At 35.6% G+C, this 19,234-nt stretch overlaps 1 protein-coding gene across 1 annotated transcript in view; it reads left to right on the top strand.

The window, feature by feature from the left end:
* Positions 1–19,234, top strand: part of Fsip2 (fibrous sheath interacting protein 2) — a 71,039-nt gene that overhangs the window by 39,805 nt on the left and 12,000 nt on the right. Inside the window, exons 17-18 of the mRNA XM_038338201.1 lie at positions 701–10,053; positions 13,391–13,885. Coding sequence (XP_038194129.1) covers positions 701–10,053; positions 13,391–13,885 — 9,848 coding nt within the window. The remainder of the gene's footprint in view (positions 1–700; positions 10,054–13,390; positions 13,886–19,234) is intronic.

Below are 19,234 nucleotides of genomic sequence, written 5' to 3'. Positions count from 1 at the left end.
TCCTTTTTGTTTTTCTGAAAATAGTTTTAGAACTGTAGAATAAACATTCGGTTACTTTTAAATTTCCATGGTGTATAAAAATGTCACGAAGTTAACTGTTAGTGAATTAAATATAAAAGATGTGGTTTGTTTTGTTTTTTTCTCCTCTAGGCCTTCAGATAAAGATAAAATGAAAAGAAATTTAGGGTAGGGAACTTTGGAGGAGCATGCACTGTGAACTGAAAGGTTTGCCAAGACATAGACATGCCTTTGCAGCTGCAACCTAGCATTCACTTTCTGGAGTTGTACACTTGTATTTTATTCAAGATGACAGAGTAACACAAATATTTAGATTCACAAGTAAAATGCAGCAAATATTTTGATCTGATATACTTTTAAATAATCATTTCTTGGAGCTACGGCAGGATGTTTCAGCAAACCTGAAACATCTGTTCTCTTAGTGTCCGTAACTACACAGTCAAGGCAGGCATCAACCCATGACTTTGAAATTTGAATATGGAAGACCTGTTTTTCTCAATATGTTGGCTAAGACTAAGATTTCACAATTGTGAAATATTTAAGGAAAATCCTACTTCTTTATATTTACCTTTTACTTTAATAAGGAGCAAGATAAATTGTCAGTGTATTGAATGTCCTTAATTTCCTTTAATCCATTCTAAAAAAAAATGCTTACGTTTCCTTGTTACATTTATTTTTTTAGTTTCAACCGAGGAGAACTTGTCTCACGTTTCTTCACTTCCAAAGAAAAATTATAACTCAAAAGAGCCTCTAAAAAGCATATATAGTAACTCTTCAATGTATCAATTTTGTGAACATCTCTCTGACTCAGTCATCTGGTACTTGATTTCAAACATTTCTGATGGCACCAAAGAGGATATCCAAGACAAAGCGTGGGAAATCCAAGATGTAATATCTAACAAATATATCTCAATTCATTCTCAAGTGTATAAGAGCAGGTCCATTTCCATTGGAGAACTCGCTTTAAGTATTTTTGAAGTTATTATTGACATTCTTTCTAATGGTAACATTATAACTGTTGACAAGGCATTTCAGGCTTCCATAAAACCCAAGTACAGGTTCTGTCCAGGTTTGACTTCTTCTGACTTTGATGATATCTTTCAGGACCTCTTAAAAGGAGTGCTTTTTGTATTGTCCAAAGGACTAGGAATAAATCGCCATTTTGAAAATAATGTAAGAAACAAACCATATTCTACATTTCGAAATAGTGTGCCCTTTTTCTGCAAAGCCAATACCATGGAAAGTCAGATAGACGCCAGAGACTGGGAATCATGTCCTCACCTAACTGACTACCTTGCTCAAAGAAATAAATTAAATTACCTGACATGTAGGTTAAACAGTCTGGTTGATAACTTAAAATCTCATGAATCCAAAGAAGTTGTCAATGAAGTTTTTAAAATTGTTTTAGATTTATTTTTACCAGATGAATTTCCAGATGGGGATATGAGTTCTGGTAAACTAGCTAGAACATGTTTTACCTCAAATAATCAACAAGATAATAGAATACTTACAAATAATAGAACATGTTTTACCTCAAATAATCAACAAGATAATAGAATACTTACAAATAATCTAGGGCTTTCCCCAAAATCAATTTTTCTTCTCAATATTGTGTGCGAGAAACTTATTAGAACACTTCTAGAAAAATTCACGGGCACTGCATTTCTTGAAGATAGTTCTTTTTCTCGTGAACTAGCAGAAGAATGCCAACATGTAAAATTACTTCGAAGTGCTCAAGGTAGAGATTTTGATGATTGTAAGGCACCAATGGACTGTGAACAATTTCAAGGAGATTACATGTCAGATGTTTTGGAAAACCTGGCAGACATGGATCAGGATGTATTATCATCAGATTGTATACTTAATGTTGTATCCCACAGCTTGGTTAAATCTTTGATGGATAAACTATCGCATGGTTTTCAACAAGCTCCTTTAGAAAACAAATGCATGAACTACAAAAAAGGAGAAATACAGCCTTTTTCCCCAAAAGCAAAAAGGAGTGAATTCACAGAACTGGGACAAACTAATGCCCATGTAGGATTTGTGAGCTATGACAATAATGTTTTGAACAAGTCCTTGAATAATCCCAGTGCAACTAACTTTAAAATGCAGACACCATGTGGCAAACAACATGCTGTAAAACCTTTCTCTTTACCACTTCCTGGAAGACAAGAATCAAGGGGAACAAACACAGTAGACTTTTATAAGCTATGTCAAAGAGGTGTAAATGGTGGTGTATATTCAGCCACATTTTTGGAGGACATAATATCAGAATTATTTTTTAAGCTGTCTACCTCATTGTGGAGGAAAAATATGAACATCACTGAAACCTGGCTCAATGAGATAAATACATCGCTTATCAGCAATGTAGTGAATGGCTTAAATGATGCTCAAATTACTGTTCTGAGGTATCCTGAAGAAAGGCTGTATTTCCCATCAGCACATAAAGGATGTGTTACTAAGATTGTTGATTCTATTTATTACGACGTTTTACAGCAATATGAATTTAAAGTAACATGTGGTAATAATCTGCCATATGATAATCCTTCAGTAGCTGAACAAATGTCTAATAGAATATTATTAGAGATTGTAGACTATCAGCTTCCATCTTGCTTCAAGGAGAAGCTCAAATCAAATTTATACCATACGCTCAATGATGGAATCATACTACATAAACTTCAAAATAATCTAAGGAAATTTTTTTCTGAACCCGTGTCTTCAAAAGGTTATAGCACCATGTTACCACACTCATTTTTAGAATATGTCATCAGAAGACTTTTAGCTCAGCTTCTTCCCCTGCCTATTAAGCCTTCATCCTTAAAAAAACAATGTGTAATGAGTTCAGATTTTGATGAAATGTCCAACTGTATAACAAATAAGGTTATGTCAGCCATTTCAAAACATAAAATCTGGTTCACCATCTGTGATAACCAAAATCTCCACACGGATAAAAACCTCCAAAAGATGGTAGATTCTGTTTACAGTAATATTTTAAAAATGTCTGGTTCTCTTGATTTAATACAAAAGAATATAATTAGCCGAAGTCCAATTATGATTGACCAAATAGCCAGTTTCATTATCCAAGAGATTATTGAAAACCATCTTCAGCCATTTTTATGTGGAGAGAGTTTACCTCGCCCAAAAACTCCGCTGGATGATGTATCTTATATGGTCAAACAAGTTCTCAATGAAGCTGTAGAGTCTCACAAACTGCAGAAGTCATCTTTTGGCATTAATCCTAATAAATTCATAGGGGAAATTGTTACCAGAGTTTTCTCAAAGATTTTTAGTCCTAAGCCTAATATTAAGGTTGAACTGGAAAATATGACCCAAAAAATAGTAAACTCGGTGAATAACCATTTAGACCAAGCTAAGATTCCTATTCTATGTGATAAGCAATCATCCTTTCCATTTAGCGATGCAGATATTGTAGATGAACTTGTCACCTCGGTATATAGAAACGTTCTGAAGCAGCATGGGCTAGATCCTGACATTGACGAGTCTGAAAATAGTGATGCTTTTGTGGAAAATATTACCAAATTAATCACAGCGGCTATTTCAGACTACCTTCTTCACCCACTGTTTTCTGGAGATTTGTCAGCTGCTTCTTATTCTAATTCAATGGCTGATAATACTTTTTGTAATGTTCTTGGTGACATCAATAAATCCAGTAAGTCATACCAGAGTCTGCCTCCATATAATACATTGCTACCATATACATTTTTAGACGATATGGTCAGCACACTATTATCTAAAGTTTTTCCTTTTTCTAAAACAGTTTCACATATAGGAGCTCCAAAAGATAAAGGAGTAAATTTTAATGAAATTGCTTCCAATCTGATCAGCGATATTAGAACAAAGATTTCCCAACATGAAATTAGATTTTCAAAAGATGAAGAGGCAACCAAGTCCTTTTACTCAGAAGATGATGTTCGCCATCTTGTTGATTCTGTTTCCACAAATATCTTAGAAAACTCCGATTCTCAAGAATCAGTGGAACAAAATATCACCAAAAGTAATGATGTTTTCATCGATAAGATTGCAGGTTTTATTATTAAATATATCTGCGAACAGCATCTTCAGCCATTTCTGGAAAAAAGGCAATCATCCGCTTCAGCGTCCAAATGGTTTGCTGACAAGCAGCAGTTAACTTATGCTAGTGCTTATTCGTCAACATTTTTGGAAGATGTGGTCTCTGGAGTCGTAAGCAAAATATTTCACAGAGTGGTTGGCATTGTGCAAGTGGAGTCAACAAGAAATTCAGAAGACGTTTTGTTTGATAAAGCTGAAGCTCTCATATATTGGATAACAGAGGAATTTTCAAAAGCCCAGGTTACAACTATCGAGAATGCTGAGGAACGGTTGTGCATTTCCCCAGTAAGGAGCGACGTACTCAAGAACATTATTGACACTGTGTACAGCAAAGTTTTAGAAGAATATGAAATGGAAATAATGCCTCATAAAGATTTTCTAAATGACACAAAGACATTGGCTAGCCAGATAACCAAAATTATTCTGACTGAAATTTTTGACTTCCAAATTCCACCAGATCTTGTAGCAAATATGCCTTTAAGTTTACATTCCAAACTTAGTCAAAATGTTTTGATAAATAGAGTCCACTATGATATTAGTAAGTCAAGATTCCGAAGACAAGCATCAACAATATACACTACTATGCTCTCACATATTCATTTAGAAAAAATAGTCACTCAACTTATATCACAGATAAGTCCAGCACGTTCCAGTGCAGGGCCTTCTGATACTCCTCCATCAAACTTAAGTAACACAGTCATGAAACTTATAAATGAAATCATGTCAATAATTTCAAAACATGCAATATGTATTGTAAAACATGGAAATGAGAAGCAAAGTATGATTTCAGAAAAAGACATACAGTCAATGGTTGACTCCATTTATGCTGATCTTTCTCATTCAAATCTATACCAGTCTCTTACAAAAGATAAAAAAGGTATAAGTAGTATACCTGTCTCAAAAATAGCAAGTTTTATAATAAAAGAGATCTTCAATCACCATCTGGAGTCATTCTTGTCAGGAGATAAAAGCTTTCTTTCAGCTTCAGTTGCTCAAACCTGCAAGAAGAAAGAAACAAACCCTAAGCAAAGAGAATTGTCTTTCATTGTGAACTCTGCTGTCTTTTTGGAGGAGGTAATTTCTGAGCTTTTATGCAATATTCTTCAGTCATTCATACAGAATTCCTTGGCTGATGAAATCCCAGAGAGAGCTATAGCCAAAATAATGGACCTTGTTACAACATTAGTAAAAGCAATCATTTTAGAGTTCACTACATCCGAAATTTTACTTGCAGAAAATTTGGATAAGAGTCTATGGTTTTCAGAGACATATAAAGAAATGGTTCAAAAAACGGTCAACTCAGTTTATGAAAATATATTAGATGAATATAAATCACTGATTCAACTACATAGGGCTATACAAAATGACACTACTTGTTTTGGAGGAAAAATATATCATTTTATACTGGAAGAAATTTACGATTATCAGGTGCAGTCATTGGTTTCAGGTGAATTAATGCCTTCTTCCTACTCTTTCCCTCGAGCTGAAAATATCATCAAAAATGTGCTCAATGTCATCTTGAAGGACAGCAGTGCCTTGCCATCATGCATGACAGTGCTTCCTTGTTCTCTGATAGAAAATATGATTTATAAGCTTCTAGTAAATATCTTCCCTTCAGATGACACTGCAAATAAACTAAAGGAGAAAGAGGTTGGGCCAGATGATACTGACGAATTCATGGCTGCAGCTTCACAACTGACTGATGAGATTTTAAAAGAAATTTCTGAACATGAGATCAGATTTGCCACTGAAGAGGAGACTGCAGATGTGCAATTGGGAACTACTGACAACTTCATTGATTCTGTATGTAATAATATTCTGAGAAACTCTGAATTCCAAGCCGAAATACAGAAAGAGTCACACAAAAAGGAAGGTTCATTTCTCAGTAAAATAGCTGGTTTCATTATTAAAGAAATCATGGATCATCATTTGCGACCATTTTTATATGGTGAAGACCCACCTTCTGGTAACTTACCTGATTATGGCAAAACTTCTGTTGTTGCTAAGTCTGGGAAAGAAAAGGCACAGCCTTCGCTATTTTCAGCTGCATTTTTAGAAGATGTAATTGTTGACCTTGCTCACAAATTTTGTTCTTTTGCAAGTCTTACTGAAGATTCTAGGAAAAAGGATATACCAGAGCCAGAAATTGTGAACTTAGCTATCGACTTTGCAAACTCTCTCATACGGGAGTTTAGGAAAAGTGAAATCAAGGTTTTACCACATGCTGAAGAAATATTTTCATTCCCACCAATTGGGAAGGAGACAGTTGATGAGATATCTAATTTTGTTTATGATCAGTTCATAGGGAAATTGGGATCTGGTGGAATTCAGAAAGGTGACACTGGTAAAATTGTTATAGAAATGGTTTCTTCCTTAGCACAAAAGGCAATCTCTGCATTCAAGATTCAGCCACTACTTTCAGGAGACTGGTGTTCAACTTTCTTTTCATTTCTAGATCCAGAAAGTATCAGTCAAAGGGTTCAGCGTCTACCACGGACAACCTCCATGCAGATTAGTAGAACCTTAAAGCAGACCCAGCTTGCTCTGTCTAAAGACTTATCAATGAGAAATGATGATACCAAGGTTGCAATACTTAACTCTATAACTGCCATTATGAAAAGCAATATCATCAGCCTGATGTCAAAACCAACTGCAGGTGTCACAGATAAAAAGAAAGATGCTGAAAACAAACCAAAATCTGCCACTGAAGAACACGAGGCTGCCTCAAAAGCTATGTCTCCAGCGACCAGTGTGAAAAGTAAGGAAACACAGGTTGAACCTTTGACAGACAAATGTAAAAGAAATGAAACTGAAAAAGAGAATTTAGTTCTCATCAATGAGCAGGGGCAGATGATTGAAATATACACCCATTATTCGGTTGCTACTGCTACTGTTGATAACACTTCTGAGAAAGACGTACATAGATCAGACTTTGTGACCGACGAAGAAAGGAAAATGGACAATGCCAGTAAAAGTGTAGAGGACACAGATGACAAGCCCAGGAGTGAGAGCAAAGAGACAATGACAGAAGAAATGAGAAAAACAGCCCAGCAGCAAGTCAAGGAAGAGAGAATGAGGTCTGCAGATGAAGCAGATGTCGATGAAGAACTGTATTCAGAAACTGAACGCGTTCAAAATGTCATTGAGAACATTTATGATAATGTTTTAATAATATCTTCTCAAGAGCCATTGGACATTTCCAGACCAATATACAGCAAAAGCCTCCTAGGTGATAAAACTTTGCTGATACTTCAAGATTCTGCACAGCCTGTTACAGCAAAGGATAGATCCCCATCAGTTAGCAAAGATATTGCTGCTAAAAAGAAAGCAAATGAAGAAACAGAAGCTAAACAAAAAGACGAGAGTGAGGTAGAAAGAGAGAAAGAGATTAAAAGTCAACCTAAACAACCAGACCATCCACCATCCTCTTCAGGAAGTAAACCTACAATTATTCCTGCTAAGTTTCTAGAAGATGTCATCACTGAAATGGTGGACAAGCTAGTATTTACATCATCACCAGAAACAAAAACACCTGATAGAGTGCCAGATCAAAGTGGTAATGAAAATCAAGATGAACTTTACGACACAGCTATGAGACTCATTGACTCAATGCTGAAGCAGTTCTCAGATGCAGAAATCAAGGTATTTAGGCCAGAGAAGGGAAGTGAGATTATCTCACCACCAATTAAAGAATCATCAGTTCATACGGTACCTGCCGGATCTAAAGAGGAAAGTACATCTGCACCATCATCCAGCATGAATAATGCAACTATGGATGAGGTGCCAAGTGTACATAAAACAGTTGAACGATCCTCTCCTGACAAGATGCCTTCCCTAGAGAGAATGCCAACAATTGAAAAATCAATTGTCAATAAAATCGTGCACTCTTGTGTTTGCGATGTTTTAAAGGAATGTACATCTCAAGAGTCTATTTGCAAGAACATCAACAGCAATGGGGAAAATCTAGCAAAAAGGCTTACTAGCACAGTAATAAGTGAAATTTTTCAGCATCAGCTTAACTTGATATTTTCTGATGAGGTACCAGCTTCAGCATGCGTGCCTCTGGAAACAAAAGATGTTGAGGAAAAGGTACAGAAGGCAGTGCAAACAGTCAGTAAGGAATGTCAGACCTCATCTCCATACACTATAAAGTTGCCTTTTAAATTTTTGGATGACGTGATTTCGGCTCTTTTAGCAAAAGTGTTTTCAAAGCTATCCAATGTCAAAACAAAAATGTCTCAACCAAATTTTTTGACACAACTTGACTTCCTTCAAATGAAGTTAGTAAGTACAGTTGCAGCAGAGATTGCCAAAAATGAAGATATGATTATACAGTATGTAGAATCCCTGCATCCCAATGATGATGAAATTATTCAACTGGTGGTTCAGACAATTTATAATAATCTTTTGCCACAGTTTGGATCAGAGGAAGCTATCCAAGATTGTATAGTTAGTGGATGCAAACTCCTTTCAAAAACTGTAGTTGATTTAGTCCTACGAGAAGTGGCTGGCAATCAGTTACAGAACTATTTTGGTGGTGAGTTGACTCCATATCAGTGTGCAGAAGTGGACAATGTTGTTGAGAATATCCTCACCAATGTTGCCTTAACTACTCCGTCACAACCACGACGTCCTTGTAAACTATCTTATAACGTAATAGAAGCAATTGCTGTAAAATTCTTATCAAAGCTCTTATCTGTGTTTCCAAAAGTGTGTACAGAAAGAACTAAATCTCAAGAAACTGAAATGCAAAAAATAAGCTCAAAAATATTAAAGTCAATCCAAGAATGTATCTCCAAAAGTAAGATCAAAGTTGTAAAACCAGCCAAGGAATCAGAAGCTGTGCCTATAGCGGACGATGCAACAATTGAAAAAGTAGCTGATTCTGTTTATGCCAATCTTTTAAAACACTCTGGCTCTCCTACATCTGTATTTGAAGATTTAAAGGGGAAAAGTAATGTCCTTTCCGACATAATAGGTACGTTAATGGTGAAGGAGATTTCCAATTCTGAATTTCAACCTCAAGCAGATGAAGAACTTTCAAGTTCTGAATTAGTTTTGGAAGCTGTCAAAATTATGGAAAAGGTGGTTAAAATTATTGATGAACTTAAATCTCAGGAAAAACCTTCATCCATAAACGATTTAATGTTAGACTCCAGAGCTTTAGAGGAAGCGTTGGCTTTGTTTTTGGCTAAACTAGTAAAGCGTCCTGGTGCTGCAAACAAAGACAGAGACAATTTAACGAAGCCTGAGTTAAATAAAATTGCATCTCAGTTGACAAAATCTGTAACAGCTGAAATTTCCAGAAGTAACATCAGTCTTGTGGATTCTAATTCTGAAGAACAATCTTTAGATCCAGAAAACATTGCAATGATTTCTCAGGTTATTGAGTCTGTTTACAATAATATAATAAAACAATCTGCAACGCATAATGAGATCTACGATATGAAAGATACAAAGAAGTCCTTCCCTAAGAAAGTAGCTAGCTTAATTGTTGATGGAGTTTCGAATGTTCCTTCATGTAGGGTTAGCACCAAGAGTTCTTATGTTGCTGCTTTTGGAGATCTAGACACAAATCGAATCATTGAAAAAGCACAAAAGCATGCGGCACAAATGAACTCTGACTCTGACAAAGAGTCAGATGATGTATTAGAAGATGAACTACCTGTTAGAATAATTCCACATGTCGGAAATAAACCACTGAAAATAGATCCAAATATCATCTCAGAACACTTAGCAGTTATTTCTATGAAGACTCAGCCTCTGGAAACACTTAAGATGGACTGTATAAAGAGAACTGGATATAGCATAGCAGAGCTGAGAAGAGCTTCCATAAGTGGAAAAGGTCACTCTTCCACAGACGTGTCTGAATTAGGAACAAGACAGAAAGAAAGACGCATCTCATTGGATAGGACAGGACGGCTAGATGTAAAACCCTTAGAGGTAAGTATCGCAGCAATGGAGAAAATGGGCCAACAGGGAGCCAGGTCTATGATTTCCTTTTTTTTCCCTAGATACAGAGAAAGATAAACTTGTTATTTCTGTCAGCCAAACAGGGACCTGGTTACAGCGGTTCATCTCCACGGTCAAGAGTTTCAAGGACTGGCCGTGTCATTTCCCGGTTTGATACTAAAGGCCTAAGGCTAGTTTTTTATAAGATAATCCCCTAAAACTATTTTCTTTGAAGCAAGGAAACATAACTATGGATCTTTATTAAAACCAGAATGACTGGAATATAATTTTATTTAGAATATTTTAAGAACATTTATTAAAAGCCATTTATTTAGGGCACTACAGTACTATTTTTCTTTTATTATTTTTATTTCAATTCTTTTATGTAGTACATTTTATTCACATCCTTGTCCCAGTTCCTCTTGTATCCTCAATTGCTCCATATTCACCCTAATTCATATTCTTTCTTTCTCTCTCTTCTATCTTAAAAAACAAAGAAACAGAAAGGAAATCATAAGACAAAACATACCAAAACAAACAACAACAACAACAAACAACATGCAAAAATGACTCCTGGTCACAAGGCTTGCCCTGGGGAATGGTTGATACATGTAGTGACTTTCTTTTAGAGAAAACTGATTTTCCCTTTCCCAGCATGTTACCAATTGCAAATAGCTTCTTGCTAAGTAGTGGTGCTATGTATCCACTTCCTCTACTCTCCACTGGAGTTTTGTTGTATTTGAACTTGTGCATGCTGCCACACTCTGTGAATTCATATGTGTAACAGACTTGCTGTGTTGTGTCTAGAAGATGCCATTTCCTTGCAACCATCCACCACCTGTGACTCTGAAGTCTTTCCCTCTCCTCTCCTCATAGATACCTGGGCCTTACAGGTAGAGGTTTGCTAAAGACATCACTTTTAGGGCTCCGTGCTACAAAGTCTTTCACTTTCTGTACATTTTCTAGTTGTGGATCTCTGTGTTAATTACCAAGAGGACTATTCTCTGATGAGGGATGAATGAGGCATACTCATCTAGAGCAATATGTCATGAGAAACCATTTAATTGTCTTCCTTTACAGAATAATAGTAACTGGATTTTCCCTAGGCCAATGATCTCTCTAGTGTCAGGTCTTTAGTCACTTGAACAGTTTCAGACCTGGCTTCTATCTCATTTGATTGGATGTAAATCCAATCAAAAATTGGTTTATTTATTGCTATAACTTGTTGGAGAAAGGCCACTTGTTGGTTCCCGGCTGCTCAGCCCTGAAATAACCACACAGAAACTGTATTAATTAACTCATTTCTTGGCCTATTAGCTCAAACCTCTTATCAGCTAGCTCTTACATATTAATTTAACCCATCTCCATTAGTCTGTGTATTGCCACGGGGCAGTGGCTTACTGGTTCCGGCATCTGTTTGTGGTGGGGCTGCATGGCTTCTCTCAGACTCTGCCTTCTTCCTCCCAACATTCAGTTTAGTTTTCCCCTCCTACCTAAGTTCTGCCCTATCAACAGGCTAAAGCAGTTTCTTTATTCACCAGTGGTATTCACAGCATACAGAGGGGAATCCCACACCAGAACTCTTGTGCCTTTACTACAACCGTATATCTTACCATCAGATCACTGGTGCAGGGCCCAGGGTTTGTAGCTGGATGATATTAATAACTACTTTTCTCCATCAGTAGGCACCAGCCCTATCTCTCCATGTTTGAAGACGTATGTATGTGATGTCTAGAGCAATAGCATTTTGCTATTAGTTACAGACGATAACCAATAGGCTTATCAATAGCCTGTGATATTTGAAGGATTCTATAAGACCCCTTGGGTGAACAGTTCAATAAAATGTAATCCATTCCTGGCATCGAGGTTCTTTTCAAATTCCTTACATTGAATGTGTACATTTTTGGTTTTTTCTTTTATGAAAGTGCTCTGTGCCATGGCACTGAACAAATATAAAACTATTTTCTCTAGAGAAAAAAAAATACTTCAATTATTCCCAGTATAATATTGAAAATTACTTAAGGCCCATAATAAGTTAATTATACGTAAGCAATTCCCTGAGTGTAAAATTTCTATGATCATTCTATAATATATTACTAAAATAAACTTTAATTATCTATAAAGCCATCCAGAACAATTTTTTTCCTGACTACCAACATTCAATCACGGTGAGTTTTTAAACATGAACGCCATTTTCTTTGTGAGTAGAGAAAAACCTATTTGAGAATAGTGGCAGCAGTAATACCGGGAACAATAGACAACCAGTAGCCTCATGGACCTCAGACTGAAATCTTACCTGCCCGTCTGATGGTGAGCATGTCTTCTGTCAACAAATGGACAGAAATAGGCTGTGGGTCAGGTACCTTAGGCACTTGGTTTTCTCTCATGGCTCAATATTCTGCTTAGCGTTGCCATGCTTTTCATTTAAAATCACATATTTAAACTGCCTGCAGTAACAAATCCCCAAACTATATTGCATATATTTGGATTTTCTAACTTTACTAATAATTTTTACAAATAATAGATAAAGTTGATTATTTTGAATTTTTCAAAAGTTGATTCTAAATAGTTTATTCCCACAGAATATATCATTTTAAAATTGTCACTTGAAAATGTGGTTTGGAAAGCTGAAATTGAAGGTTGAGCTGAAGATTAATTATAAATTAACTTATAACTTCTGTGATATAGAAAAGGCTACCAAAAAGGAATAATTTGGTTACTGAGTTATAATTATTTTTTCTTGAATTATTCTATATTAAAAAATAATTGGGATTTAAATGAATTATACAAAAGAAGATTTACTTACTTTTTTAAAAAAAAAAAAACAGTGTGATTATGGAGTGAAAATAAATAATCTAAAGACCACAATCCCAATGGGTCATTGCCTTTATAATTAGAATCCACTAAAATCCTGCCTCTTCTTTAAAAATGAATGTCTAGATTTTTATAAGATTACTTATTAGAAACAAAAAGTTAATTATGTAGTTCTAAAACAATTTTAGAGGGAATTACAAAAAGAGAAAACAGTAAGTTTATTTTATAATAAAATATAGAGCTAAAACTATTCTGTTAGACTGGATATTTGGAATAAGTTACAACAGAGTAATATCATCTTAATGTAAAAATAATGTTAGATAAAAACTGGCATTGCATATGATTTTTATCTATTTCATTCCTTTGAAATAACGAAAATATGCCAGTAAGTGAAATTTGAAAGTATTTCTTAGATGGAAGTTAGAAATCATAAAACACAGGAATGACACAAAGTAATATAAGAAAAGAGACTGACATGTTAGTTTTTTAATACTTAATGTACTTCCAATTCCAGGCTGTTGGCAGGAATTCATTTCAAAACATAAGAAGGCCTGATGTCACCAGAGTGGAGCTTTTGAAAGACATCCACAACAAAAAAGAGCTCATCGTTCGCTTAGTGGCTCACGACATTAGCCAAAAAGCTTCAGAAACTAGCTTCAAAGAGGACACGGTGTCTGATGAGGAGGAAATTGTCTTAGGAGAGGTTGTTGGACACCAGTGCTTAAGGGAGACGACTGGAGGCCGTGCCGCGAAGATTGTGAAACCCCCAGAGACCGAAGTCGTGTCTCCCAAGACAACCACGAGCACCAGCAGCCTGAGAAAGTTCTTAGCACTAAGTAAATGCTGTCACCCCACATCCGGTGAAAATATCGACAGTATTGAAACAACTGGAAATCAGATGGTGGAACCTAACAAGGCACACGTTAAACGAGCTGTTGCTGAGCTTGACATGGCCTCCTCCAAAAGCTTAGCGGAAGAACCGTCTTCTAGGGAGAAGTTACCATATAAGGTAGGTGACAAAAGGTGACTCCCAGAAACGTGGAAGGGTAGACAACCTCATACACTCTGTTCTGGGGTGCACCTTGACCGTCCAGCAAAGCATCAGCCTGTAGATATATAGCATAGGGAAAATAATTACCTGAACAGGAAACTCAGTTAAGTATTTAATACAAAGAAACCTAGAACTGGTAGCTGAATAGAAAATGGAAAAGAGACACTTCTTGGGGACATTCAACCTTATTTATTAAATAAATATCTGTTTGAGGCTATAAATATTTGCTGGACATTCATAGAGAGCTTAGTGTAAACAGGACGAATCCAAACATGTGTCTAAGTTATACGGAAGTTCAAAATCTGTGGAAAGTCAGATTGTGACACAGCTTGCGTTAAGACCTAGGTCCAACCCGTAGCACTGAAAACAACAAATGAAAGCAAAAAGAAAATCATTGTCTGGGTCTTTGTTGTTTGTAACTAAATCTCGAGTGCTCAATTTTACTAATAGAGACTCAACAGCCACATGCTGGGGTGGAAGTCTGCTAGCTCAGGGAGGCTGAGAAAGCCCCTGGCTGACCTTCCTGCTCCACTGACATCCAGAAAGAGAGCTTTCTCCTAGGCCATCTTGAACAACAAAAATTTCAGCTCAAGTCTACTAATTTCCACTTGCTGCTCATGTCTCTATCCATCCTCCTGACTCCATCTTACTTATGGTTTAATCCTATCTTCATTTCCTATCAGCTGGTTGATGCTCTGCCTCTTGGCCTATTGTTGGCTTTGTAATCCTGTTTACAGTACTCAAGCAGAAAGCTCTTGGATTAAAGGTGTGGGATAGGCCTGAGTTACACCAGAACTAGACACAATTTTATTTCCAGTAAATAATGTAATTCTGGGGTTCACAGAATGACCAAATATCCTGTAAAAGTTCCCTACTTTTGTCTAAATAAAAAGGAATGGATTTTAGCTCTACACAGTAAAGCTATTTACAATAATGAAGCTACTTCGGCCGAGCTTTCCACAATGTCCAGCTAGGTTGTATTTGGTAGTTCAAGGTTCTGTAAAATGTATCAGTCTGATCTGAACTCAAGATGTAAATGATGTCCTGAGCAGATTGTAATCTGAAGCTGAATTTTGGGGTCACTACTCTGGGACTCCAAGTTGGGATTTCAGGCCTGCCTGCTGGAGGTAGGTTATACCACTTGGCTAATTTACTTTTTTGCAGGGAGGGGGGCAGGGTTTTTTTGTTTTTGTTTTTGTTTTTGTTTTTTAGATGTTTCACTTGTCCAGTGTTCACTGGATTCTGGATTCGTCAGTCAGATTTTTTATTCTCTTGGAAAGATAAAAATTAAACCCCTACCTGAACCCAAACGCTGGGGGTTCCTTTTTTTGCATGTTTTACTTTTAGGGCAATTTTTTTTTTTTGGCAAAAGAAAAAGATTTGTTTTTTAAATAAAAACATCTTTTGAAATTTTGAAATTAAATACACCTAAGTATATATAGACAGTTTAAATTCAATGTTTGAGTGTACTTACTTTTAGATCACAAGGGCATGCACTTTGAATTTCAGCCTGCATTTTGCAAGTATGTTTTAAATTTAAATCATTGTAATTCTTATGTGCCTGCCTCTCCTTTGCAAGTTCTGAGATTAAAGGTGTGAGCCATTACCTGGCTATAGGTTCCTTATAATAGTTATTCTCATAGGGTTGTCTGGTTTAAATTGGTTCTCCATTTTCCTTTTATTGTTTAATATTAGGGGTATACTTTCAAGTTTTTCTAATGTGTAATCAATCTTTCTTGCTGAATTATTCTGAATTTGTTCACTGGTAAATTTTAATATTCTAGTCTTAATTAAACATGATGCCAATTTCTCCACTACTTCATTATTTTGGATATTTTTTCTGTCTTGTCTGTATGACTTACATAAAATTTGCTGTCTTTACTGAGTTTTGCTAGGTTACACCATCTCCATTCATGCCCCAATGATTAGATATTCCTGCCATTTATCTGCCAGTTAGTGGTTTTCTAGTTTGATGACCTTATAATTATACCATTGCACAAGTACCGTGCAATGGAGAAGATAGAGGTTTTCCTTCTGCTTGCCGATAGCACCGCCCTGATTTTGTGTTTCCCTCCTCAGTATTGGCCACTCCATCCCTGCTCTATAGGCTTGTCATCTTCCATTAGTTTTGGTTCCATCAGTGGTTGATGAACCGTCAGTAACCCATGTATTGCCAATACCACTCTGTTAGTTCCGACAGATAAATATGTGCCTCTTTGGGGGAGCAATGAGCTGCTTAAGGATGGCAGCTGAGCTATTTCCTCCGTGTGGGAAGGAACAGACCCATTCGCTACCATATCCTAGTCATGAAGGAATTTAGATAGGCACCGGTTTCACTGCAATATGCCTCCTTAAATAGCTAAGCCTGCGAAGGTCTCTGCACTTGAACATATCCAACCCATCATGGTAAGGGTGCCCTTAGACAATAGGGCAGTTGGCAATGACTGAATCACAGGTACCCCATACCTTGTAAAATGTCCAGATTTTTTTTCTCAAAAGAGAGCATATTTATTCTCAGTATATGGAAAGTGTTTTCAATAGAGGCCAAAAGGACACAAAGTTGGCAGACTTTTGAAACATCCCCAGTTGTCAATTCACCAAAAAAAAAAAAATGATATACATATTTAGGCTCCACTGACTCAATATTTGTCAATATTGTTCCTGCTCCCATTGGAAATTAGTTGCCTTTCTAGTAACCTTGTAGAGAGTTTTTGTAATATTATATGAACATGATGTGTGATTTCTATAGTGTGCAAACACAGCAGTTAGGAGCAATATCTAATTTTATTTCCCTGTGTGGTAGGATTAAAGTCATGTGCTCCCACAATTGTTCATTGTAACACTAGAATTTAGAAAACAACTAATTTATAGAGATCTTCCTGTCTCTGCTGGGATTAAAGGCACGGGCTAACACAGCCTTGCTCAAATATTTTATGTTAGCTCCAAATATTCTAACTCTTAGAGAATTAGGAATCAAGGTTGAAAGTAGTAACCCTTTGAATTTACTTGAAATATTTTAAATCTCTTAACTGTGTTTTTAATACCAGACAACACAAATATTCTTTTTATTTAAGAAGAAAATTCAAAGCTGATGTCCAAGATTGGATCTTTCTATAACTGCTTGCCCTGTAGGATTGTGTGATAGACCTATAATATTATTTACATTGTAATTTGCAAAATACTTCTTTGTTTTAGTAAAGACATATGCTGGAGCATTGTCAAGCTTAATTGGTAAAAGTATCTCCATAATAGCCATAACTTCTAATAAGTGTGTAATTACAGAGTAACCTCTTTCAGAACTTAAAGCGTTTGCTCATGAAATCCTAAATATGTATCTATGGTATGGTGCACATATTTTAATTTTCCAAACTCTGCGAAATGAAACACATCCATTTGCCACATTTCTTTTTTGGGAGTACCTTTGGGCTTTCTTTCTACATGTATTGAAGTTTGGTTATAAAACAAACAAACAAACAAACAAACAAACAAAAAACAAGTATGACTTTTTAAATGATTTCCTTGGCTAGTTACCAAGTGATAGAAAAATCTTTCCTCAAACACTTGCTGTTAACATGGTGTTTCTTATGAAATTCTGAGGCTTCTAGCACATTTTCTACCAATAGTTAATCAATTTCATCATTACTTTGTTCTAGACGGCCTGGTAGACCCATGTGGGATCTGATACACAACGAATAATTATTCTGATTACTTGTTGTAGTTGAATAAATAGTGAAACTAACTTTAAACAGTCCAGGAGGAATTTAGTGGTTTCAATATGTAAAACAATGCTTTCTGCATATTGAGAATCAGTAACTAAATTAAGAGATTCACAAAAATCTAATAATGCTATAAGAATGGAATGCAGTTCTGAATTTTTAACTGAATCATAAGGACTTTGAGCTGCTTTTTTTTTCTTACTTGTTACCTACCTTTCTTGATTTATTTGCTTCAGAATAGAATGTGGGAGCTCCAGAAATTGGTGTCCCTTTTGTTATGTGAGGAAGAATCCAATAAATTCTTTTTATAGACAAATGTCTCTTGCCTTTTGGATATTTATTGTTAATCTTTCCCCAGAATTGCTGCAAATGCTTTGCCAATGTTCATTTTCTGCCCATAATGAGGCAATTTCAGCATTAGAAAAATGTATACAATTTCTGCTCTGTCTATTCCTGCTAGTTGATGAAGGCTTTTTTTTTTTTTCAGAATCAATTTAGAATTTTTTTTCTACATGTGTCCTTAATTTTTTCTCTGTGTACTAAAAAAATCCATTCTAAGATATGATCTTCTCTGCATAAAAATTCCTGTGGAGGAAAGATTAGAAGGCAAACTAATTAAAATATAATCAAGCTTTGGATCCAAGTGATCCATGTGTACATCCTATAGTTTCCTTTCTACCACAGCTAATTCTAATTATCAGCCTAATTATTATCATTAGCTGATAATTTTCTTGGACTATTTAATTCCTTATCACATTGTAAGGCTTGAAATAAATTATTTAGATATTGAATAATTTATACCTATTGTTGGCCATATCCAGTTAATATCTCCCAATATTTTTTAAAAGGCATTAAGAGACTATAATTGGTCTCTTCTAGTTTGTACTTTCTGTGGTTGAATTATCTATAAACTCATCTTATATCCTCAATAATTGATGGAATCTCCTCTTTGTACTTTTTCTGGAGCAATTTGTAATCCCCAAAAGGCAAAGTTCTCTTTACTTCATCAAACATTTTTCTAAGGTATTAGAATCTGAATTAGCCAGTAAGATACCAATATATCTAAATTTCAGATTGAGGGAATTGTTTATAAATTGTTTTAATGGCTATTGTACAATATATTGACACAAGGAGGAGCTGTTTAACATTTCATATGGAAAAACTTCCTACTGATACCTTTTGACAGGCTGAGCATCATTGTAAGTAGACACTAGGAATGCAAATTTTCTTTATCCTGTTCTTTATACTGTTTCTTTATATTGGTCTTTAAGGTGTTCTTTATCCTGTTTCTTTATACTGTATTTTTTTTTAAAAAAGTAGTCATTTAAATCAGTAACTATAATAGACCATTCCTTAGGTAAAAATGAAGGCAAAGGAATTCCAAACTGTAAAGAGTCCTTTGGCTAGTCACATTATTTATGACTATTTAATCTATTAACATTTTTTCATTTTCCAGATATATTTTTTAATGACAAGAATGGGATAATTCCAAGGACTGGTGGAATTTTCAATATGTCGAACATTTAGCTGCTCTTGTACCAGCTATTCTAGTGCCAGTAGTTTTTCTGATGTCAAAGATCATAGTTCCGCC

Source organism: Arvicola amphibius, chromosome 7 (assembly GCF_903992535.2).
Source record: "Arvicola amphibius chromosome 7, mArvAmp1.2, whole genome shotgun sequence".
Taxonomy (NCBI): Eukaryota; Metazoa; Chordata; class Mammalia; order Rodentia; family Cricetidae; genus Arvicola; species Arvicola amphibius.
This window is presented reverse-complemented; position numbering and strand designations above follow the sequence as displayed.